The sequence below is a fragment of the Orycteropus afer genome, unplaced genomic scaffold (assembly GCF_000298275.1).
Source record: "Orycteropus afer afer isolate SDZICR_OR568_19922 unplaced genomic scaffold, OryAfe1.0 scaffold00034, whole genome shotgun sequence".
NCBI classification, from domain to species: Eukaryota; Metazoa; Chordata; class Mammalia; order Tubulidentata; family Orycteropodidae; genus Orycteropus; species Orycteropus afer.
In genome coordinates this window covers 5,948,165-5,972,938 of record NW_006921621.1, presented here as the reverse complement: position 1 = coordinate 5,972,938, position 24,774 = coordinate 5,948,165, and the positions used below count along the sequence as shown (strand labels likewise).

The following is a 24,774-nucleotide window of genomic DNA, read 5'->3' as shown; positions in this document are numbered from 1 at the left end:
TTTTTTTTTTTACCAGGTGTTATGGGGAAAAAAATAATAATAAAATGTAATCAGACATTCAAAAGCTCATGGCTAGATTCTATTAGAGACTCTGACTAAGTTCAGGAAAATCATCTAACACTGGGCCTCTGTATCCTCATAGCTAGTTCAGAGGTATACATACGAGCCTTAAGATTTTGTTTGGCTCAGTTTCCATTATGTTTGCATTAGACCACTCACAATTCTATAATGCAATGTATGCCTGAATTCAATGGTATTCGTGATGCCAGATGTTTCCCTCTGCCATTCTCCTCCCCTAATCTTCACTCACACACACCATAATCATCTTTGTTACATTAGTGAAAGGACCACACTTTTGTTGGGAATATATTCAAAGTAATATATATATATATATATATATATATATATATATACATATTTCCTATCTCAATGATTATTTTTTTATTCCTTTAAAACTACATTCATACATAGTTGAAAAGGTGGCTGCACTTATTTTCCTTGCTACTTACTGATGGAAAAGTGCTGTACCCTTTCTTGCAGGGGTTTTAAGACCAGGATGACATGGTTCTCATGGTGTTGCCTACAGGAGAAGCACTGACTGTGGTTTCATAATCCTAGAGCAGGGAAACAGGATATTTAAAATGAGGTGAAGAATACACTTACAGCAGTATCAGTAATTTCTCTAACAAACTTGCTACCTACGTAAGCAGTTTGTGTTCTCTAATACTTTATTTATTTGATCTTATCACTAGCATTATATCTGCTCCTGAGATCAAATTATGTCTCCATATCCTGGTATCTCCTTAAAAGGTTAACAAGGAGGTGAGCTTCTTAAAGAAGTTTTTATAAGCATTGTACTCTTTTAAGATCTATCTATTTGGGATCAAATTGATAACAGCATCTTGAAAGATTAGATAGGAAATTTAGGGGGCAGTGAATTTATGTTAATAAGAGAAGAAAAACTCTGAAAAGGAAGGTGAAAATGGTTGTACAACTCGAAGAATGTAATCAATGTCACTGAAATGTACACATCACTATCAAACCTCATTGCTGTCCAGTCAGATCTGACTCATAGTGACCCCTCCTTGGGTTTCTGAGGTGGTGTCACTATGGAAGTAGAGTGCTCAATCTTGTTTCTGAGGAGTGGCTGGTGGAAACCAGGAGCCTTCTGGTTAGCAGTCAAATGCCTTAGGCACTATGCCACCAGAGCTTCTGAAATGTCCACATAGAAAGTATTTAATCGCTATGTGTTTTGCTGTGTATATACTCAATAACAACAAAATAAACAAATTGAAAAAAAGAAACGTATTGGTTGGCTAACTTCCCTGGAAAATACTGGCATATTTTCAAAACTACCAACTCTTTATCTTGGACATCAATAGATAGCACTCTTTGTAAAATACTTTCTATAGTGACAATTGACTACAAGAATTTGGGCTCTTGCCTTATCTCTTCGTCATGTGTTTTTCTGGAAGGCAATAGATGTGATAAGGTACAGAACAGTCAATAATCACAATTCTAATTGTTTGGTATATAGTTTCTAATAACCATGCATTCTCAACATTAATAGGAAGTTAAAGTTCTTAATTCAACTTAATGAAAGGTTAGATTTTTAAATGACCTCACACTTCTGCTGTAATTCAGTAATCTCATGCAAATAGAATTTTTTATCTTTTAAGGTAGGTCAAGAGTTTCAATGGGATGAAGGTAAGAGGCATGTTTAAAGTTTTTGGTAATGTGGGGAGTGATGATTAACAACAAAACTGAGCAATCTGCCAGCTGATGTGCCCATCAGGGTCAGAAGAGGCACTAATACTAGAGTATTGTAGAATATAAATTTAATTAAGTTCTAGATTTGTGACAGAAGCCTCCCTCATCTTCACTGATCATTCTTTTCCCTGTGTCCACCGTACCCCAAACACTGGCCATTTCATCCCCCAACGTAACGCAAACGCAGCCGCTATGGATTCGGATCCGACTCATAGCGACCCCTCCTTGGGTTTCCGAGGCCATGTCACTACGGAAGTGTTGCCCAACAGTCGTCCCCCAGTCTGCTCTAATCCTTACCGTGGCTCCGGAGCACAGATTTTTTGTGCCGCAGGACCAGAGTCCTGAAACCCCCTGCTGCCCACTGCTCTTGCAGCGGTTGTAAAACTCCCCATTTGGGCACGTGGGGCCGACGTCACCGGGCTTTATGCCGTTGTCTGGTTATGTGGATTCACTCCCCCATTTCCTGATCTCTCTCTAGGACTGCGCTGAGAAAATGCCATGTGTGTTCCTTGTGATGAATGGAGGTCTGCTTTTCTCTGTTTACCACCAACTTTGGTGAGGAAGGTCAGCTTAGACACCTGGGCAATATTACCTAGGAGGATGAAGCTAATATCAGGATTCCTAAGGAAAAATAAGCCATCCTCTTTCAAACAAGATCGTTTGAATTGGTGCTGTTTAGAATTAAAAAAATAGATTAGAAGAGTCCACTGATGATTTAGTTTGCAGAGCAGCTGACAACAACACATTCAGAGTCTAACGTAATAAAGTAGGCAGTTTGCAGTCACTCTCATAAATGTCCTTGTATTCTTGTCCCTTTCCTTTCCTGCAATGGTTGGGTCCTCAGGGAATTCAAGATGAGCGACAGGGAGCTCTGGTGGCATAATGCCTAAGGCATTTGACTGCTAACCAGAAGCCTGGTTGTTCTAACCCACCAGCCACGCCTTGGAAGGAAGACTGGGCAATCTACTTCAGTAGAGATACCGCCTCAGAAATTCAGGGAGGGGTGGCTGTGAGTTGGGTTTGACTCCACTGACAGTGATTTAAAAAAAAAAAAAAAAAAAAACAGGAACATCTATTTTAGGAAAATACCCAGAATTCCTGACCAAAGGCAGGGCCTTAAGGTTCAGAAGATATATCAAACATTGGTTGGCCCTCTCCACAGTGGGCATATCTTGATGGCTTTTCTTCAATGCTTAGTTTTCAAGATTTTATGGAATGAATTAACTCATTACCGAGAGGAAGGGTTGGGTTAGAAAAATGTCAAACTAGAGATTAACATCCATCACTAGCTAGCTTTCTGCACACCATGCAAAAAAGAGGCTTGAAATTTCCCATTCCAACCATTGCACTAAGGCACAGCTGAAGTGATGACTGACTGTCATGTTTCATGATACTGAGCATGATTATCTCTTTGCAATGTTATAAAATAATTCCAAGTGACCAATGCACAGATGTTGTTTCAACCCTCTTTAACCACTTATTTCAGTTCATGCACCACTGGTTAAAAAAAAAAAAAAAAAAATCTTGGTGTCATCCTAGACAGCTTTAGTCCACATCCAGTCAAAGGACATTCCGAACTATTTGCCTTTCTAAATGTTTATGGGATCCATCCCCTGGTGTCTCTTTCTGGTTGCTATTTTCATATTTTTGCTTCCTCTTGCCTAAGTTATTGATTTAATTTTTCAAATCCCAAAATCTCTGCCCACATTTTTATAAATAGAATTGCATAGTACATTTTAAAAAAATTCTGATATAAAATAATTCATTCTTACTTTTATAAAAGTCCATCAGTTACTGTGTATATTTTACTTTTAACTCTTGGAAACACCGTGGCTGTAATTGTTACTTGTTCCCATCCTCATATATATGATATCACAATGAGAGAAACTTTGGTGCTTTACTGACAGATACTGTCAGTGAATGTGTATTTGAAAAGTTGATTATGTCTCTTTTAGTTACTGCTCTATCTCCACAGCCTAGTATAATATCAATTACCTAGATGGCAATTTGCAAATATATTCTGAGTGAATAAATACTGACCTATCCTACATTCTTCGGGAATACAGAGAAAAAGATACATCATTTTTTTTTTCCTGTCTGAGTTATAGTATTGTGAAAAAGACACACACTTATATGAATAAGTCAATAACATTATCATATAGTGCACTTTATCCCTAAGTAAGTAGAACAGATAACATGTGCATTATATTGGAGTTTTGTGAGTTAATATGGTTTGGGTAGAAATATGGTTTGGGTAGAAAGTCCATAGTGAGGTGACACTGGTCCTGGTTTTTAAAAGTGTGTGTGATTTAATTAGGAAGCAAAATGGGTTCGGTATACTGCATTGAAAGAGCAGAAACAGAAATCAATATATCACAACATATATTCAAGTCAGAGAGATAGGTTGTTGAAAAGGTTAGGGAAGCTTTATATAGCAGTTAAGGAAATTTCTTCCTCCATATAATGTGGGAAACTAGTTTCACTGGTATTTTAGAGGGTTGGGAAATTATATGATCAAAAGACAGTATTATTTTATTAGGATCTTAAAAGGTTGCAAGTGGCCATCTAGATGCAAAGACGAGTCTCTCCTCATCCAACGCAAAGAAGAATGAAGAAAACCAAAGATGCAATTAGTCCAAGGGACTTGTACACCATGCCATTCTCAGCCTATACAACTATTAGACCAGAAGAACTAGTTGGTGCTTGGCTACCACTGTCAACTACTCAGAGTGGGCACTATGTAGGAGATCCTGGATAGAGTGGGAGAACAATGTGGAATAAAAGTCACAGTATTAAAAAAAAAAAAAAAGACCAGATTTTCTGGTCCAATAGAGCCTGGTGAAACCCCTAAGACTATGGGCCCTGGCTGCCCTTCAGGTCTGGAATTGAACCCACTACTGTGGCTTCCAGCCAAAGAAAAGACTGGTATATGAGTTGAAAATTTACCTTAGGTAGATAAAATCCTTGGAGAGATCAATCATGGGAGAATAGAAGGGCAATGTATGCACAGGGGGCAGGAGTGCATCGGAGGGAAGGCGAGAAGGACACAGGGAAGTGGTTGCTATGGGGAGGAAGAGGGAAGAGAGCGGTTACATTGTGAGAAATAGCAGTCAATGTTATGAGACAAAATGTGTATGAATTGCTGTATGGAAAATGAATTTTCTCTGTAAACTTTCACCCAAATAACAATAAAAAATTTTTAAAAAGTATTATTTTATGAAAGCTACTTGACAGCATATGATGGATGATTTGTAGATCTGAGAAGTAAATGCCAGGGAAAAAAAGAGTGTGATGTCAACTTCGTACATTAATTTGATAGCATTACAGATAGAACAAAAGGGTGAGATATGAAGAGATAAAAAACAGTTTGAAGATGGATTTGATATAAAGGGTAAATCTTGGATAGAAGAAAGCCTGGAGGTTTTGACCCTACATGTGTTGGACAGCACACAGAAAGCACATGTCTGTTATTGATAAGGACAGTACAGGAATTTCTGACTATTCAGTGCAAAATCAAACATTAGCAGTGTACTGGAGTGAGAGGAGCAGTGTTGAAAATGGCTGGGGATTGGAAAGGCTGGGCTTTAATCTCTACTTTCACTAATAAACTATGTGACCCAAAAGAAGTGAACATCCGTGGGCATGGAGGTTAGTGTCTTTGAATTTGAAATGAAAGATTTTTGCTAAATGATACTGATATCCCTTCAACTTTAAAGTGGCAAATTTGGGTATGGAGTGGCCACACTGATGAACAAAATTCTGCACTTTTATATCTTATTCAAAGGAGAAACTCAGAATCTCTGAAAATTATGTGTTCAAATCTATTGTGGCAAAACGTGTGTTCTTTCAATTTCAGTAGTTAGTTTCAACCTTTGTCCTGTGGGTTGTGATCTGATATTTATTACCTTTCTATAACTTTCCTTAACACATTTCCCTCTTTAGACTTTGGTCCACATTTTATTTATTTATTTATTTATTTATTTATTTTATGGTGGGTGGGAGATAGGAAGTGACATTGTGTGTGTGAGTGTGTTGGGTGGGAGGTAAGAGGTAATTTCCTCTGCTTTTTTATTATTTTTATTTTAAGAATTTGTTTTACATTCAACATAACATGTCCATTTAGTTTCATTCCCCATTCGCCATGTCTAAGCCTAACCCATTCTCCTCCCCTCCCTACCCTGCAACACTCCCCCTGTGCCCCTCATAGTTATGCACTCCTGTTTGTCCTGCATTTCCTTTTGAGTGTTGGTTTGAATGATGGTCTTCTGGTGTCCCATGGTCTATTGCTCTAAGGGATGTATTACAATAGAGTATGTGGGTGTGGCATCCTGGGTTGAGTGGTCTGCGGGTACAGCTTTTTAACTATTGGGCTGAAAGCCCACCCCTGGGGGTGAGTTTTATTTCAGGCACTGAACGCATTTCAGGGCCATAGTATTGGGAGTCTCACCAGATTTCATCTGATCAGTGATTCTTGTCATTATTGAGTTTTTGGATTTTGTTCCACATTTTCCCTCCCACTCTATCCAGGATCTCCAGATTTGATCCTTTCCTGAGTGGCTGGCATTTGTAGTCGGGCACCATCCAGTTCTTCTGGTCTCGAGGGCCATTGTGTCCTAGGGCTGACTGCTTCTAAATGCCCTTGCTTTTTTTGTGTGTGCATTCTTCTTCACTTCTGATGCTAGAAGACCATTAGCTGCATCTTAGATGGCTGCTTGAAAGCTTTTAAGACCCCAGTCACTACTCACCAGTGTAGGATGTGGAGCAATGCTTTTATGTATTTTGTTGTGCCAATTGAGTCTGGTGTCCCCCAGTACTATGGTCCTGAGGTAGTAGATCTATTGGATCTCTCTCCCATAGTGTCAGGATGTCTGTGAGGGATTTCTCTGTGTCTGTCTTCTATTGTTTCTGTAAGGACTGCAGGTATTTTGTATCACTGGTGTTTGTGCAAGATTAGCCTCAGCTGAATCTATCCTTGGTGTAGAGTGTACCTCTGAATAGAGGTATGCTCTGGTCCACATTTTTTGTTTGTTTATTTGTTTTCAGTGAAAGTTTACACAGTAGTTTAGGTTCCCATTTACTATTCTCTACACATTGTTCAGTGACACTAGTTACATTCTTTACAATGTGTGAACATTCTCATGATTTCTATTTTGATAACTTTATTTGTTCTTTGTTTTGTAACTTCAGATTTTTTCCTTTCTTATCCTTCATTTCTAACTCACTTTCTCTTGAAAGCAAACACCTCAATCAGAAAATCTTCTATCCAAATGGTAGAGGATTCTCAGAAAAGCTGGAGCCCTCATGTTGTGAATGCTGAACATAAACAATATTGCACATATCTGGGTAGTTAGCTTAAGAAATTTTATTATCTAAATAAGATAACTATGTCATCAAAGAGATCTTCTTTCTCTCAGTTTATAATTCTCTCAGTTTATAAATTTTATTCTTTCTGCAGTTTTGTAAATTCCTTCAGTTTGAAGACTACTTTTATTTCGGTGTCTGCATGTAATATTTCAATCCTGAATATGGAAACAAGTTTCTATTTTAATTCATATTTGCACATGATCTATACTGCCTGGGCTGTGCCTTTTCTAATCTCAGTAAATGTTATGATAACCCACCCCTTCGTTCAAGCCAATTGTTAAAACTTTCCTTTCCTTCATCATTATATTCGATTCACTGTCATGTCCAGTTCAATAATATATCCAGAAGTTCCTTTAATCTGTTGGTAATGACATTCACTTAATCTTACTGAATTTCTGGAAGAGAGTAGATTAGGCACTTTGCTTATGCTTGGTCAAAATTTCTCCTTTTTCTGGAATCGTTCAACTCATGCTTGTTTTTCCACTTCCACTCATGCTTCTATGCATGCCATTTATTGTATAAACCAAAAACCAAACCCACTGCCAATGAGTCGGCTCTGACTCATAGCGACTCCTCCTTGGGTTTCCGAGACAGTATCACTATGGAAGTAGATTGCCCAACCTTCCTTCCGAGGAGTGGCTGGTGGGTTTGAACCACCAACCTTCTGGTTAATTAAAAAAGAAAAAAAAAGAAAATCACTGTTTGACCAAAACCAAGGAAGAATATCTTCCTTAATTAAACCTAAATGGTATTTCATGATTTGAACATTCTTATATTTGCAATATCATCTGATATCACCCTGTCACAGTTCTGTATCCTTTGAATACACTGGCCTTTATTGGATCAAGCTAGTTCTTCCTTTTAGAGACTTCTCATATGCTGTTTATAATTAGAGATAGAAAGACAAATAGATTGATAGGTAGATATATAAATAGGTAGAGAATTTTTGAAGGTGAGGCCCACATATGTTTAGTTCACCAACCTGCATCAATAAATATTACAACTGAATTAAAGTAACACAAATTGCTTTCAGTAAGTCTTAATAACTGCTTTCACAGAAACCTAATTCCTTATGTTCTTTGAGTAAGCCAATTCCAAATTAGGGTTTTTCCTTTTCTTCCTGTAATTTGGTAAATATAGTGAGATATTTTGATTCCATATATCTTGAAATATCTATGATAGCAGTTATCAAAAATTATAACTCTGCTAATAAAACAAAACAAAACCCCAAACTCATTGTCATCATGTCGGATCTGACTCATAGCGACCCCTCCATGGGGTTCCGAGGTGGTATCACTACGGAAGTAGATAGCCCAGCCTGCTAATAAAGTTACCACTAGTTATGATCCAGCTAATGATTTGCAACATGATAGGATTAACTCTAACTCCAAAATATGAATGGAATTCTTACTATGCAATTATTTTGGGGAAGGGACCATTCTCTGGAGAAGGATATCATGCTTGGTAATGTGACAGGTTAGTGAAAAAGGGGAAGGCCCTCAACAAAATGGATTGACACAGTGGCTACAACAAGGCTAAACCATAGCACCAATTGTAAGGATGGTGCAAGATCAGGCAGTGCTTCATTCTGTTATACATAAATTTGCTATGAGTGGGAACCAACTTGCCAACACTTAAGGACACTAACAACAGAGAAAAAAAAAAAAATGTACTGGAAAACCAAACCAAACCAAACCAAAAAAAACCCTAACTTGGACCTGATTGATAGTCCTTGTCTACTCTTTGACTTCCTTTTGCTTTGTGACTACATACATCCTTAAAATTGTTAGTAAAGATCGATACCAGATAAAATCTACGATTCTCATGAGTTGGGTTTGACATTGTAGTTATCTGAGAGGCCCATGAAGAAGGTAAGGAAATCAAACATTTAGCAATAAAATAGTGGGGCTGATATTTGTGGGGAGGAGTCCGAGAAACAATTACTAAATAATCTAGAGGAAATGTATATAATGTAGGGAGCCAAGAAAAAAATATTTTTTAAAATATACTTTTATTTTGGAGTATTTTTGATTTACAGAAAATTTGCAAAGATAGCACAGAGAATTCCCATATCGCTTCACCCAGTTTCCTATCCTAATGTTATCATCTTACAGTATCATGATACATTTGTTAAAACCAAGATCAACATTACAAAATTCCACATTATTCACATTTCATCAATTTTCCTTTAATGATTTTTTTTGTTTTGTTTTGTTTCAGGATTGAATTTCATTCTGTCTCCTGAGCCTCCTCTGGTCTGTAATAGTTTCTCAGAATTCCTTGTTTTACATGATTTTGAGGAGTACTGGTCAGGAATGTCAATTTTGGGTTTGGTATTCCATCTCACGGTCAGATTGGAATTGTAGTTTTTAGAAAGAATACCACAGATGTTAAATGCCCCTCTAACCATATCACATCAAGGGGTACATAAACCTACATGACTTATCAATGGTAATGTTAACCTTGATTACTTGTTCATGATGGATCTTGCCAGATTTCTCCCCTGTAAAGTTATTATTGTTCTCTGTCCATACTCTATTCTTTAGAAATGAATCACTAAAACCAGCCCACAGTGAAAGAGAGAGGGGACTAAGTTCCATTTCTTGGGTGTGTGTGTGTGTGTGTGTGAGTATTTACACATCGTATTTGTAATTCTTTAAGGAAGATGTGTCTAAGAGAAGAATGGTTTAAAATGAAGGTATCGTCATATTCTTCAGGTGAAGATTCAAAAGTCTTCACTGATTTTGGCAAAATAAACATAGGAACTATATTAGGAAGAAGTAAATTCAATAGTAAGGGTGGGAACAAGATGAACGGGAAGGATAAATGAGTGAAATGGAATTAAAGACATCCTATATGCTTCTCTGAAATTATTTAGCTATACAGCGGAAACAGAAAAGAGGACTGCAACCCAGGATTCATGTGATTGTGCTATTATGGTTTGTCATTTTTATGAATTTTGTTTCAGGAACATGATTCTCAGTTTTAATTCAGAGTTCTAGTGAATTCAGTCATAAGGAAATCAAACTTTCAGAAGCATCAATTTTATTCAGTCACTAAATCTAAAATAGGAGCTCTGGTAGTATAGTGGCTCAGCACTTGACTGCTAATCAGATGGCTAGCAGTTCAAACCCACCAACCACTCCTTGGAAGGAAGATGGGGCAATCTACTTCCGTAGTGATACTGCCTAGGAAACCCAAGGAGGGGTCGTTATGAGTCGGGGCTGACTCGACGGCACACAACAACAACAACAAATCTAAAACACTAAATTTATATCAAAATCCAGAGATTTTACTATAGATTAAGTAATTTTTTGAAAACTGTTTGAAACTTTGGGAGATTTTTGTAAAGTTAAAAAAAAAATCAAGAGAAAAAGCTTCACTATTATTTGAAATCAGTTTTGTAACTAACTTGCTTACAATTTCCCTACTCACTAAAACATTAAAAGCAAGCAAACAAAAACATAACAAAAACCAAGGCTGACTCAAAGTGGTCCTCTAGGACAGAATAGAATTGCCCCAGTGGATTTCCAAGGATGTACATTTTTATGGAAGCACCTGCCACATCTTTTTCCCATGGAGAAGCTTGTGGGTTCAAACTGCTGACTTTTCAGTTAGCAGTTGAATGCTTTAACCACTGTGCTGCCAGGTCTCCTTAATTTTCTAGCTTGTACATTTCAAATCTAATGAGATGAGGTGCTTCTTCTCTACTTAGCCTTGCAGTGTATGTTAGGTATTCAATAAATTTTGCCTTCACAGTTGCAGGAGGCCTGGCAACTACTTTTGACCACTTCATGTTCACAGGTGACCATCTTCTTCAAATCTGGACAGTTGCCATAGCCATCTTCGTAATTGCAACTATTGGCTGGAATAAAAACAAATAATTTAGTGACTTCATTATCATTTCCTCTAGAACAGCAACATAATAAATTCAACATGAGTGTGGAGAAGGGAACTGAGAAACAAGTTGACATTATTATCCTATGATGGCCATTTCATTTCCTGGGCTATACAGTCTTTTAGTTAAATCCACTGATTAATCCATCTCTCTTTTTTGAAACTTGAACTTTTTAAAATGTTTCTAAATGAGTAGATCTTCTTTCCTCTATTGTAACTCAGTAAAATGAATGTAATTGAATCTCTTTAGACTGTGGTACCTCAAATGGCAGCAACTAAACATATGTGTCTATTTGAATTTAAACTTAAATAAAATTAAAATTTAATTTCCTCAGTCACATTAATTACATTCCAAGTGCTCAATAGCCAATATGTACAGGTAGTACTTCTGGGACTGTACAAATATAGGGCATTTCTATCATTGCATAAAGTTGTATTGGACATTTTTGTTCTAAAATCTAATACCACTATGCTTTCTTTCTGGAGTAAGTTACCATCATGGAAAGATACAGGTGCAATAATGTAAAAGGGGGAATGACTGTCTAAGACTTTTTGGACATTTCCATTTGGACACCACTCAGAAGCACAAACACAACAAATCTCAAACTATATTTATCATCTAACCTATAAGCCTGACATTTCTTTAGTATCCCTCCCTGTTGTTCTTGTTATGTGCTGTCAAGTCGGACCCAACTCATAGCGACCTCTCCTTGGGTTTCCGAGGCAGTATCACTACGGAAGTAGGATTGCCCAAACTTCCTTCCGAGGAGTGGCTGGTGGATTTGAACCGCCAGCCTTCTGGTTAGCAGTCAAGTGCCTTAGGCACTATGCTACCAGAGCTCACCTTCCTCCCTAGCCCCAGCCAATTCACTTAATCTCAGTGAAATGGGACTCCCACCCATTTAAATACTCAGTTATTGAAGCCAAGGAGACCTCCTGGTGTAGTCTTTAAGCCAGGAAGTCAAATTAACCTGTATTCCTTTCCCTCTACTTTTTACCAGCACTTAAGCAAGCACAGGTAACAAACAGTGGCTGTAAATCACTTCCTGTGATTTCTCAAACCTGTCCATTTCTCTTCATTTATTTTGCCAGTACTGCAGTAAAGATGCCTTTTTTTTTTGACTCATGATTTTTAAAAGTATATGAGTTGACTTCCATCCAATTATTTCTACATACTACTTTTTTCTCCTTTAGTTGGATTATAGTTTTGATAACCATCAATATTCTGAATTATGCCCATAGCATTCTATTAGAAAGAATGCGAACTTTAAGTGAATGCATTTGAGAGGTAAAATCTCAGTGCATAATTCAACTATACTGTTAATAATAATTTTAATGAACATATCTCAACTAAACAAAGCTATCAACAATTTATACTTTTATTCATAACAACATTTGGAAATGATACATTAGACATTTATTTTACCTCTTTTGGTTAAAATATTTATGAGGCTTCAGCAAACTCTATATACAGATTTGATTCTGACATTTAAAAATCACATAAAAATAATATCAAACAACTGTAAGTGAATATTAAGTTAAATTTACTGATGCTAATTACATTATGTGGGGGGTGAGGACTTTAGTAGGATGAACTCATAATATAAAAGGAATTATAATATTTTGTGTGCCTGTCCAGGTTAAGCTCTATTTTATAGCCTTGTTGTTGTTGTTGTTATGTGCCATCGAGTTGGACTCTGGTAGCATAGCACCTAAGAGCTCTGGTAGCATAGCACCTAAGAGCTCTGGTAGCATAGTGCCTAAGGCACTTGACTACTAACCAGAAGGCTGGCAGTTTAAACCCACCAGCCACTCCTCGGAAGGAAGGTGGAGCAATCTACTTCTGTAGTGATACTGCCTCAGAAACCCATGGAGGGGTCGCTATGAGTTGGGTCCAACTCAATGGCACATAACAACAACAAGATACTTAGATACGTATATGTTTTGTGCTTCTTCTTCTTTTCTTAATATCACCTTTGGTATAATGAGTGCTGCTGGCACTGTGGGTAAGTCATTTGGCTGCTAGCCAGAAGGTCAGTGGTTCAAGCCCACCAGCTACTCCACTGGAGGAAGATGGGAAATGAGGCAATATACTTCCATAAAGATTTACAGCCTTGGAAACCCAATAGGGGATCCTATGAGCTGAAACTGACTCAATGGCAGTGGGTTTGGGTGTTGGTCTGTTTTTCCATCTTGGCATAATGACAAAAAAGATGAAATACATTATATTTAATAATAATTAGCTATTACCAAAGACATTTTCATATAAACCAATATGTAATGGGTTCAACATAGTTACAAATACACATTGATGGAAGACATTTCTTTAGGTTACATATGGTAACATGCTTTTCATGGAAGATAATACATGGAAGATAATAATAGATATGGAATGATGTAAATGTTTTTCTTAGACACACTGTTGAGTAATATTTGTCTTTTGCATGAAAACATTGCTCAAATATGATTGTTTTCATAAAATTTCTTAATTCTTAAAAATAAACATCATATTTTATTAAAATAACAAGTTAATGATTTCAAACTTACTGCATAGTTTGTTGTCACAGTAACCAGGACAACTGGAACAAGGTGGTCCTGGTTTGTAAGGGGAATACTGTCTAGTTACGTGATTGCCACTGAAATTTGAAATACAAAATGTCAAATATTTTTCACTTTTCTCTTTCTTTTTCATGGGTAACATCTGTTACCAAATATATATGCATATTTACTCAATGTTTTTAATTATGTTAAAAAGCTAAAAACAAAAAAACATTGCTTATATATAATTTAGATAACAATTCAAAGTAAGAGAATATTTCACAAGTTCATCTTCTTTACTATTATAATTCCATGGGCTGAGCAATGAAATGAGATAACTAGTGTTTCAAGTTTTCAGAGTACATATTCAGTAGGGCAACACCTTCTTTGTCTCCCATAGACTAGATCAAATTGCTAAGGCAGTGTACCTAAGGAGTTGGCTAGGGATGGAACGCAGCCCTAAGAGACAGGAAAGGCTCCTGGGGGCTGAGAGGTTGCAGTAGAGAAAATAACGTGAAATTGATATAAAAATATTCCGGAAGTTCTCTCACCTCTGTTTTTCCTCATTATCCCCTCCCTAGTTGGTCTGCCTCTCCCAACTAGGCACTGAGTTCGTATGCATTCTGTTAGGATTTTTCAATTCTCTCATTCTAAACTCCATAGGAGCTCACTGAAAAAAAAAATAACTTCAAAGATTATACTTCTCAAAGGGGATAACCATATCCTTTGGGTTAAAAAACAGCCTCAAAACAAACCAAATAGGAGGCTTGGTTTTGGAAGACTTGCCTGCCTCTCATAGTAAGAAATTTAAAATTTTGAAAGAAATTAAAGTAGATGTATTATACATATATCTTCAATATATCCACAGGATTTATTGTAGATAAAATTAAACACATTTTTTCCAGCTATAAATTGAGAAATTAAAGGAAGACACAGAGAGGTGCACAAGAGATACAGACAACAAAGATAAACACCTTTACATACACAATATGTACACAATACTGCATTATCAGTGATAGCAAACATTAATATACAGTTGGATACATAGACAGGAAGGCTAAGTGATAGGATATTTCTGGGCAAAAGGGAATATACCCATGACCATATCTGAGTTTGGCAGATGGTATTTCTACATACCTATTAATATATGCCGTAAGGATGTAAATATATATAATAGAGCTAATGGGCCAAAGTAATGATCACTTCTTAGTCACAGCCAAACACCCTGAGGGAATGAGCTATTGGGCCTGTGGTCCCAGGGGACATCAAGCTTAATTGGCATATGTGGTGGTTATGTTTGTGTCAACTTGGCTGAGCCTGGTTGAGTAGTTGGACAGCTGGTGGTAGTTATTCCCCATGATGAGATTGGCAATCAACTCCATGGTGGAATCTACCACAAGGAGCTGAGTAGCTGCTTTGGGTATGTGGTCTGTTTCTCGTATATAAGAAACAGCTTTGGGAATAGTCTCTAGCCTATGGCATGCTTAGACCTTGCATGTAGCTGTGTCATTGTTCAGCAGTCTGCCATGCTCTGCCAACCTTGGGACTTAAAATGGACTTAAATTAATGGCCTTCTATGTGGTTTGGTAACATCAGGACTGTGCCTTTTTATTTGTCAACCTTGGGTTTGTCAGCCTCAGCAGCTAGCAGCTGTCTGAGTGAAGAAATGCCCTTAACTCCAGTGGGACGGGAGCAGGAGGCAGAGCTGGACCCCAAGGTTGAGGGGCTTTCACCCAGCCCCTAAAGCCTGGCACTTTGAACTTGGGCTTAAAGCCTTTAAACTGTAAGAGAATAAACTCCTGTTTGTTAAGGCCATCCCATTTATGACATATATTCTTGTCAGAGCAGCACTAGGTAACCAGAACAGTATACTACACAAAAACATTGTTCTACATCCTACTTTAGTGAGTAGTGACTAGGGTCTTGAAAGCTTGCAAGTAGCCATCTAAGATGCAACAATTGGTCTCTCCTCATTCACAGCAAAGAAGAATGAAGAAAACCAAAGATACATGGGAACAATTAGTTCAAGGGTCTAGGGAACTGTAATAATCTCAGCTCACATGACCTTGAGACCAGAAGAACTAGATAGTGACCAGTTACCTCTGTAACCACTTAGAAAGGAATCAAAACAGGAGATCCTGAATAGAGTGGGAGAAAAGTGTAGAACAAAACTCAAAATTACTAAAAAAAGAAGAGAGAAAGAGGTTTACTGATCTGATAGAGACTGGTGAAACCCCCAAGACTAGTCACTCTTTGGGCCTGGAATTGAACTCACTCCTGTGGTTTCCAGCCAAAGAGAAGGACTATAAGGTGAACATTTACACCAGATGGATGCACTCCTTAGAATGATCAACTATGGGAGATCAGAAAGGCAGTGTTTGCACAGGAGACAGCTCAGAGAGCAGAGATACAGAAGGAAGAAGGATATAGGGCAAAGGTAACCATAGGGAGTAAGTGAGAAAAGAGCTATTACAATATAGGGATTGCAATCTATGTCATGAAAAAAAATGTGTTTGAACTATTGTATGGAAAATGAATTTACTCTATAGACTTTCACCCAAATTACAATAAAAAATGTAGGGTTCATTATGGACTTTCAAAAACTGTGAGAAGCAAAGACTTAGGATGTTTCCTTTCTCTTGACTATTTGAAATATGTTAAGAATTTTTGACAAGTCTTCAAGGCCTCAGATTTAATAATTTTTAATGGCAATGATGTAGTATTTTTAAGTAACCAGGAGTAGGAACATGTGAGCAAAAAGGGCTATACTACAGTTCATCATTCCCTATTTGGTACCCCACTCTAATACTGACCATACTCATCAAGGTTCCATACTCTAGAGTATGAACTTAGTAAGAGTTGCATAGTACACATGTTCCTGGAGTACTCACAAGGCTAAGAAGATATGATTAAGACAGGAAGAAAAACAGAGTTTCAGACATAAGGCTAGAGAGCTTCAAATTTTACACTTGGAGATGAGAATTTTGTCTTTTTTTTTTTAGAAATTGAAAATGCCTCAACTTTAGAAAACATTTACAATGGTTCCTCCTTTTTACTGAAACATGCTTTATATTAGAGTTTATTATATGAGACATTTTAAATATTAAAGCTGCAGATGACACCATTAGTATTAAATTCCAAAGTGTATACTTACACAGGACAATATTGACAAACATAGAAGTATGCTAATGTGCCTTGACTGGGACAGTAAGAGATTCCACATCCAACGCGGAAAGAGGTGGCCCAAACAGCCTACATACCCATAAAGGAAGATATGAGAATACATTAGAGAAGAAGAAAAACATCAATAAACAAATAGTAGCAAGTATAAAACTGAAATTGACATTAATTATGTAGTTTGCTGACATATACTTTATAAAAATATTTTAACTATTGAATCAGAGTCACAAACTTTTAAAAATATAAATTTCTATGTATATTCATTACTTTTTCCATTTGCATTGTTAAAAAAAAGTATGTATGTCTCACTACAATGAATTAGTAAATTATTGACAAATGACAGTTCTTAGCTAAAGTACCCACCAAACACTGGGACTATTCTTTATCTACTGAGGATCTTCTTTCAAATTGAACATTGGAATCAGTTCAAATTTGGAGAAATTTTCTGTTTTGGGGTATTTGTGGCAGAAAAAATTCATTTGTTTTCCTTACCTGAGTAAAATGCCCAATAGGTGCATCGGGATTCTTTGCCCCCACACCAAAGACAAAATCATGGGCTTCAGCAGTCCAACTTTGGATTGCATTTGACCATGAAGTAGGGACACTGGACATAAACAAATTCTCACCGCACTTTATGTCTAAGAGAAACAGATCATTTATGAGGAAAGTAAAAAAGCATGCAATGGCAAAAGAAATCAATTGTATAAACACAAAGAAGAGCCAGCATTCTTTAAACACACGGACCATAGTTGCTAACTGTTGGTACATAAGGAGGGCTTAATACACTGAGGTTGGCTTCAGCATAGGAAACTTTGAGTAGATGAAGAAGTCTTCTTTGGTTTAAAAATCTCATTCCCTTGAACTGACAGAAGTGTATTCATTCACATGTTAAATTGTTTATGGAGCTCTGGTAGTGTAGTGCCTAAGGCACTTGACTGCTAACCAGAAGACTGGCAGTTCAAACCCACCAGCCACTCCTCTGAAGGAAGATGGGGCAATCTACTTCGGTAGTGATACTGCTTCAGAAATCCAAGGAGGGGTCGCTATGAGTCAGGTCTGACTGGAGGGCACATAACAACAACAAAAACAACAACTGCCTCAGAAACCCAAGGAGGGGTCCCTATGAATTGGATCCGACTCCATGTCAATGAGTTTGGTTTTTTGGTTTGAGGCCTTGTGTGCTCCCAACTTTGCATTATTGAGGGTAGAGACCAACTCTTGTACTTTTTCTCCTGCTCTTGCCCATCTTTGATAAGGTTTTATTCACATGTAGAGACGAATACATAATAATAATTACAATTTTATGTGAAGTTTGATACAAAGATTTGGAGTCATTTTCCTACCAGAAGCCTATTTTCTAGTCTTCAAAATGGGGAAGGTGATGATATATGACTTGCATAATAAAAAACATTTATTCACAAGGCTTTTTTCAATGTAGCAGAATTGGTGGTTCCTTATTATTTGTTCACTTTATTTAACAAATATTTATTAAGTTACATACTGGTTCTTCGGTCCTCTTCCTGACTGTGGTGATAATTGCACTTGTTTGCCCAGTTTTGAGCATTTACCTGTGCTTCACTGTCCCACATCTAAAACAAGGGTGAAAAAGATTCACTTAATAACTCAAACTACCAAGGAGTTTATACCTTTCATTCCAATTGTTAGGCTGGTTTATATTGTTACAAAATCTCTGAGGAAGGTGCTTCTGATTATGATAATAATCAAAATGATTTTTTTTTTCAGTGTGCCTTTATCTGCCCCATAAATAAATATGGGCAAAAGAGTATGTCTACACCTAAAGATTTTTAGTAAAGGTCTTACTCTAAATCCTACTTATAAACAGATAGAAGTGTTATAGTTATTTTTCTCAGTAATAATAAGTTGGTCTATACCATTTCCAGTTCCTTTTTTTCTTCACTGAATACATTGGGGATATGGACTTTGGTAGATGGTCTAGGAAATTGAGTTGCTATTTACCAAAAGCAAAACTGATCCTAAATGGAAAAGGTCTTTTTGATTCTAGATTAAGAGAGAGTGAACAGCAAAACAAAATGGCCTCTTGCTGGATTTGGTTTTAATTGTGCCTCCCAATTCAATAGCCTGGTAAAGGTGACAAGTTATTTCTCTATTTATAGAGTGAAATTAAGAATTACTGCCCTGTCTGTAGCATAGCTCAAATAAAATAATAAAAAGGAGGCAGAACTTCGTAAGTCACAAAGTTCTTGATGTTTGTTTGCTGCCAAATGCCCGCTTTATTATAGTTGGTTCATGCCATTCTCCTCCTCTTACTGCCTCTTACCATCTTCAGCATGTCACTGGCTTGTGGAGAAACATTTCTCCTTAGGTCGTTGTGTTTATTGACAATCTCTGTTTGGACTTGCTGTAAGGTGGTTGACAAAGCAGCAAAACCTGGATCCTAAAGGGAAATAACAAAAAAAATTAATTTTGAGACATATTTGAAAATGTGGGGACAAAGACTATTTCAAAAAACATTGAGTTGAAGCCAATATTGGGCATAGTGCCTAGGCATCTGATTGGTAACCAGAAGGCTGGCAGTTCAAATCCACCAGCCACTCCTCGGAAGGAAGATTAGACAATCTACTTCTGTACTGATATTACCTCAGAAATCCAAGGAAGGGTCCCTATGAGTTGGATCCGACTTGATGGCAGTGAGGTTTTTTTTTTTTTTTTTTTAATGCATATAAGCTGAACTGAAGCTAAGTTTTGAAAAAGAAAGAGAGAGTGTTAAACTTTGAGAATGGGGATGTGACTCATGGCATAGCAGATTAATAACTCCTCTAAGGCAACAAATATTAATTTCTGGCTTCAAATGAGGTCTTAATGTAATTTTTTGGTAGACACATGAATATTAATACAACTACAATAGTACATGAAAAGAACAATTAAGAAATACATTCATACTAGATCAAGTTGCAACAAAAGGATGGTAAGGATGGTGTCTAAATATTTATCCTAGAATTTAAAGTGAATTTCACTTGACATGGTTTCTGGTATTTTGAGAATTAATGCTTAGGCCTAACCCAAGTGTATATCTAGCATTCAATACTCTAGTAAAATGATAACATATTATGTGGCAGATTTTGTAGGGATTTCTCAAAGGATAGTTTTACATATCACATATTTTAAAAACAAAACAAACTATCTCCAAGGCAATTTGGAGGGAGTGAAGACATTCAATCCTGAACTATTACTGACTCTGTCTTTTAACTAACATAATGTAACTGGCAAGGTGTCAAATGAGGCCTGACAATTTTGGTTTATTTTTTTGCATATTGTGGGTGTCTGGAAAGTGGGATGAGATGTGTAAATTGTTGAGTAAAGGGCTAAGCAATTTTCTTATTAGAATCTATTCAAGAATGTGACACTATATATAGATAAGCAAGTTTTTAGAAGTCAATGTTTAGATCTAAACACAGCTTCTTATAGATTTTCCTAGACAGCTTGTTCTAACTTATTCTCTCCCTTTTGAGGTTACTTAAGGCTTGTAGCGTAGTGCCTAAGGCACTTGACTGCTAACCAGAAGGCTGGTGGTTCAAACCTACCAGCCACTCCTTGGAAAGAAGATGGGGCAATCTACTTCCATAGTGATACTGCCTCGGAAACCCAAGGAGGGGTCGCTATGAGTCTGGTCTGACTCGATGGCACATAACAGCAACAACAAAGCTTTCAAATACTTCATGAGTAGGTGTTGTAGATTGAATTGTCTCTCTCAAAACTATGTACTGTAAATTCCAAACTTTACACCTATGGAAATATTCCATTTTGGAATAAGGTTTTCTTTGTTTTTCTAATGAAACTGAATGAAACTGTTATCAGTGTAGACCTTGTTTTTAGCCAATCACTTTGGGATATAGAAGAGCAGAGTCCAAAAACCAAACTCAGTGCCATCAAGCTGATTCTGACCCATTGTGATCCCGTTTGGATTTCCAAGGTAGTATATCTTTATGGAAGTAGATTGACCAGTCTGCCTTCCCTCAAATGGCTGGTGGGTTTGAACCACCAACCTTCTGGTTAGCAGTCACATGCCTTAGGCACTACACCACCATAGCTCCCGAGGAGGAAGACAGATATTATCTGAAGACAAAGGAGTGTCTATGTGGACTAGTCTACAAACCCAGGAACCACAAGGATAGTCGGCTAGAGAAGCTGAGACAGAGACTCCCCACTACAGTGGGCAAGAAGAGCTTTCCCCTAGAGCCAGTGTGCTGAATTTGGACTTCTACCTTGCTAAACTGTGAGGAAATAAGTTTCTGTTCATTAAAGCCACTTGTAGTATTTCTGTTATAGAAGTGCTAAAAAACTAAGAGAATTGTTCTGAAATTGTAATACTACTATGTACTGATATGTTCATTTCACCCTCCTGATTCTATATTTCTAAGCAAAGTGACCAATATTGCATGTGATTTTACCCAAAACATCCAGCACATTTGGAACCGATGACTCAGAAGTCAGAAGAGATGCACATGTTAAATGTCTCTGCATTACATAAAAATGTAAAGTAACATGACCCAGCTATTTTCTGTTGTTGTTGTTGTTATGTGCCGTCGAGTTGGCCCCGACTCATAGCGACCCCTCCTTGGGTTTCCGAGGCAGTATCACTACGGAAGTAGGATTTCCCAACCTTCCTTCCGAGGAGTGGCTGGTGGGTTTGAACCATCAGCCTTCTGGTTAGCAGTCAAATGCTTTAGCCACTATGCTACCAGACAACAGCTATTTTCTATGGACCCTCAAAACCCTGCTTGAAATAGTTCCAGTTTAAAACACATAAAAAGTCAGTTTCTGAAAAATGAGGAATGATTATATTCTGTTTCTTTCTTCATCTTGCTTTGTAGACAAAAAATTCTGTTGAAGAGATACATTTTTTTTTTACAAGTATCAGTAAAGTTTCTAGTCAGGAAATACACACATTTTGAGAATAGAGTGGATAAAATGTAATATCTATCCTTAAAGGGTTTATATCTTCTAGGCAAATTTGACATAAATAAATAATTAAAATACCACCTTAAAGTGCAATGATTGGAGGGATGTACTAAGTATGGAGTAAGGAAGGATCATTTCTTCTTACTCAAAATTAGGAAAGACTTCATAGAAGATAGTTCTTGATTGGGTTTCAGTATCTAAGAAGGTACAGAGAGTCTGTGGAGCATCTCATCAGTAAACATCGAGTGGTGCTAAAGACCATGTAACACCTCACTTTTTAAAAACTTTATAAATGACAACCAACAGTGGAAACAGACCACTAACAGGGAATTGGAAAGGGCTATGAAAGGAACTCTATATTTGGGAATGAAGTTAGAAAGACAGCAAAGTACTAGAATGAAACCTCAGATGATGAATTGATTAATAAATTGTTCTAGATTGCAAATTTTATTATGTTAGCTTAATGAATGTACTTTTGAATGCCAAGTGAGATTTGAATCCAGTATCAGATTTCTTTGGGCTGTGGGGGGTGGATTCCAGTTAACCTGGTAAACCCAGAGCTAAGTGAAGGTGTGGGGACAGACAGCAATCACCAAAACTCTTGATAAGTAGAGGCTATTTAGATGGGAAAATAAAAACTTAGGTAGGCACCTATTGCCGTGTTATTGAAGAGGATAATTGACCTTGTTCCTAGGAGTGTTAAAACAAAATATTGTTGTTGGTGTTAGCTGGCGTTGAGTGGGCTCTGCCTCATAGCGACCCTACATACAACAAAACGAAACACTGTCTGGTCCTGCACCATCCTCATAATCCTTGCAATGCTTGAGCCCATCGTTGCAGCCACTGTGTCAATCCCTCTTCTTGAGGGTCTTCCCCTTTTTCTCTGACCCTCTACTTTACCAAACTGGATATCCTTCTCCAGGGACTGGTCCCTTCTGACAACGTGACCAAAGCAGATGAGATGGAATCTAGCCATTTTCACTTCCAAGGAGCATTCCAGCTGCACTTCCTCCAGGACAGATTTGTTCATTCTTCTAGCAGTCCATGGTATTTTCAGTATTCTTCACCTCTTTAAAATGTTAAAGAGCGAAGATGTCACTTTGAAGACTATGGTGCACTTAGCTCAAGACATGATATTTTCAAGCACCTCATATGCAAGTGAAAGCTGGACAATGAATAAGGAAGACCGAAGAAGAACTGATGGCTTTAAGTAGTGGTGTTGGTGAAGAATACTGAAAATACCATGGACAACCAGAAAAATGAAAGCAAAAAAGCATAATAGAAATAATTAAAACATTTGACACCATAATATTAATTGTAGGACTGTGAAAATAAAGCACTTAATACATTTAGCTGAATACTTTCAGCACTTACTACTTTTATTTAGAGAGCGTATGTAACTATTCTTGCACAGTAAAAATGGAAATTTGATGTTGTATTGGATATGAAGAAGTTCTGCTAATTCTGAGCAATATACAAATGTGTGAAGTAGTTGTTGTCAATTTTCTATGCAATCTCATTTCAATAGATTAAATGGAAAGAATCAGAAATATCTTGCAGTAGGGCTAGTGTCATTTGCTTTTCAAATCTGGGATCACTGCTGTCCAATAGAAATTTGACTCAAGTATCATAGGTAATATAACTTTTTGGTGGCCACTTAAAATAAACAGATGAAGTTAATATTAATAATCTATTCTATTTAACTTTAAAAAAAAAAAAAAAAAAAAAAACATTGCCACCAAGTTGATTCTGAATCATAGTGACCTTCATTGGGTTTCCCAGGTGGTAAATCTTTATGGAAGCAAAGTATCTCATCTTTTCTTCCATGGAAATCCAAAATACTATCATTCTATTTTATACTCAGTATTAAGATTATGAATGAGATATTTTGCCTCTTTATTTTGTACTGTCTTTGAAATCTGGTATGTATTTACATGTATGTACATCTCAATTTGGACTAACCACATTTCAAGCGCTCATTAGGTCAAGTGGTTAGTGGGTAGCATACTGGTCAGCACAGCTTTTCACTGTCATTCAGATAATCTTTTAAGAGCCCCAAGCTACCAACAAGCACATTATGATAAAACCAACACTCTAGGTCCTTTCACTCTTGCAGATTGATCAAGTAGCTTGCCATCTCTCAAAATGGTCTGGATTGTCGTGACATGATACACAACCTTGACCATACCTGTCCATTTGCAGGGAAGGATGGAAGCAACACAGCAGTCAGAAACAGCACCACTGAGAGTAATGTCATTGCTGGGAAACAAAACAAAGGGAAAAAGTTCTGCATTGAAATGTTCAGTACCTGCATTTCTGAGTACAAGAGAAAAACAATGTAATGATTTCAGTTATCCCAAAGGAACTGTAATTCCCAAATTCATTTGTAATGTAACAATAGAAGAATTGCCACATTGTGCCAATAGAATCATGGTGGAGCCAGCCCCAGAACTGTGCCTCTAAGGGGAACAATAAAGAACAAACAGAAATACTTGACTGAAGCCCTTGAGGTACATCTATAAAAGTTACAGACATGCTACCCTCTCCAGTTTCACAGTCTTATCTATGCAGCTGATCTCTTCAAACTTGGGGAATGGCTTCCTCACATTGCCCATTCAGGAGTAGTAACGGCTCTGAATTATTATTATTACTGGGGTATTGCATTAGTCCTTGTAGGTTTCCTTGAACCCTTCCCAAATCTTGGAAAATATTCCTAAATTAATATCTCTCAAATTATTATTTAGCATGTGTCATTTAAATGCTACCAGAACTCTGGCTGATATGCATGTTATTCCTAGAACCCTAGGTAAATATGCTAAGAATGAAATGCTTTTCTTTCACACACCTTCCTCCTCTACCTTGACAGCAGAGCTGCCCATGCAGCCAATGTTCTCATTGTCTCCTGGCTCAAACCTTTCTCTTAATTATCATGGCTCTATCTCCAAAAATGCAACAATCTTGCTCCCGTGAGTGAGAACATTTAAAGAATTCTCATCTTATCCTTGCATGGGAACATTGATCTTATCCCTGGAAGAGAACATTTAAATTTCAGATGGCAACCTTTTGATTATTTTCAACTTGCCA

The 24,774-nt window shown here is 37.2% G+C and overlaps 1 protein-coding gene across 1 annotated transcript; it reads right to left on the bottom strand.

Annotated features, from left to right (window-relative positions):
• Positions 1-10,871: 10,871 nt before the first annotated feature.
• Positions 10,872-23,950, bottom strand: LOC103193058 (cysteine-rich secretory protein 3-like). The gene is made up of 7 exons (XM_007936157.1): positions 23,879-23,950; positions 19,049-19,165; positions 18,251-18,338; positions 17,242-17,387; positions 16,724-16,821; positions 13,579-13,667; positions 10,872-10,999 (listed from the first exon to the last, which is right to left on the bottom strand). Exons 1-7 carry the CDS (start codon positions 23,945-23,947, stop codon positions 10,872-10,874), a joined length of 735 nt encoding a protein of 244 aa, XP_007934348.1. The 5' UTR covers positions 23,948-23,950.
• Positions 23,951-24,774: the final 824 nt, after the last annotated feature.

What these genes read in the sequence shown, in the direction of transcription:
- LOC103193058 (XM_007936157.1), bottom strand. Translation starts at nt 23,947, where the DNA reads ATGACATTACTCTCAGTGGTGCTGTTTCTGACTGCTGTGTTGCTTCCA. An exon ending in CCTTCCCTGCAAATGGACAG is followed by an intron (nt 19,166 to 23,878) that starts GTATGGTCAAGG and finishes ATTTCCCTTTAG; the next exon opens with GATCCAGGTTTTGCTGCTTT. An exon ending in GGAAGAGGACCGAAGAACCA is followed by an intron (nt 17,388 to 18,250) that starts GTATGTAACTTA and finishes TGTTTCTCTTAG; the next exon opens with ACATAAAGTGCGGTGAGAAT.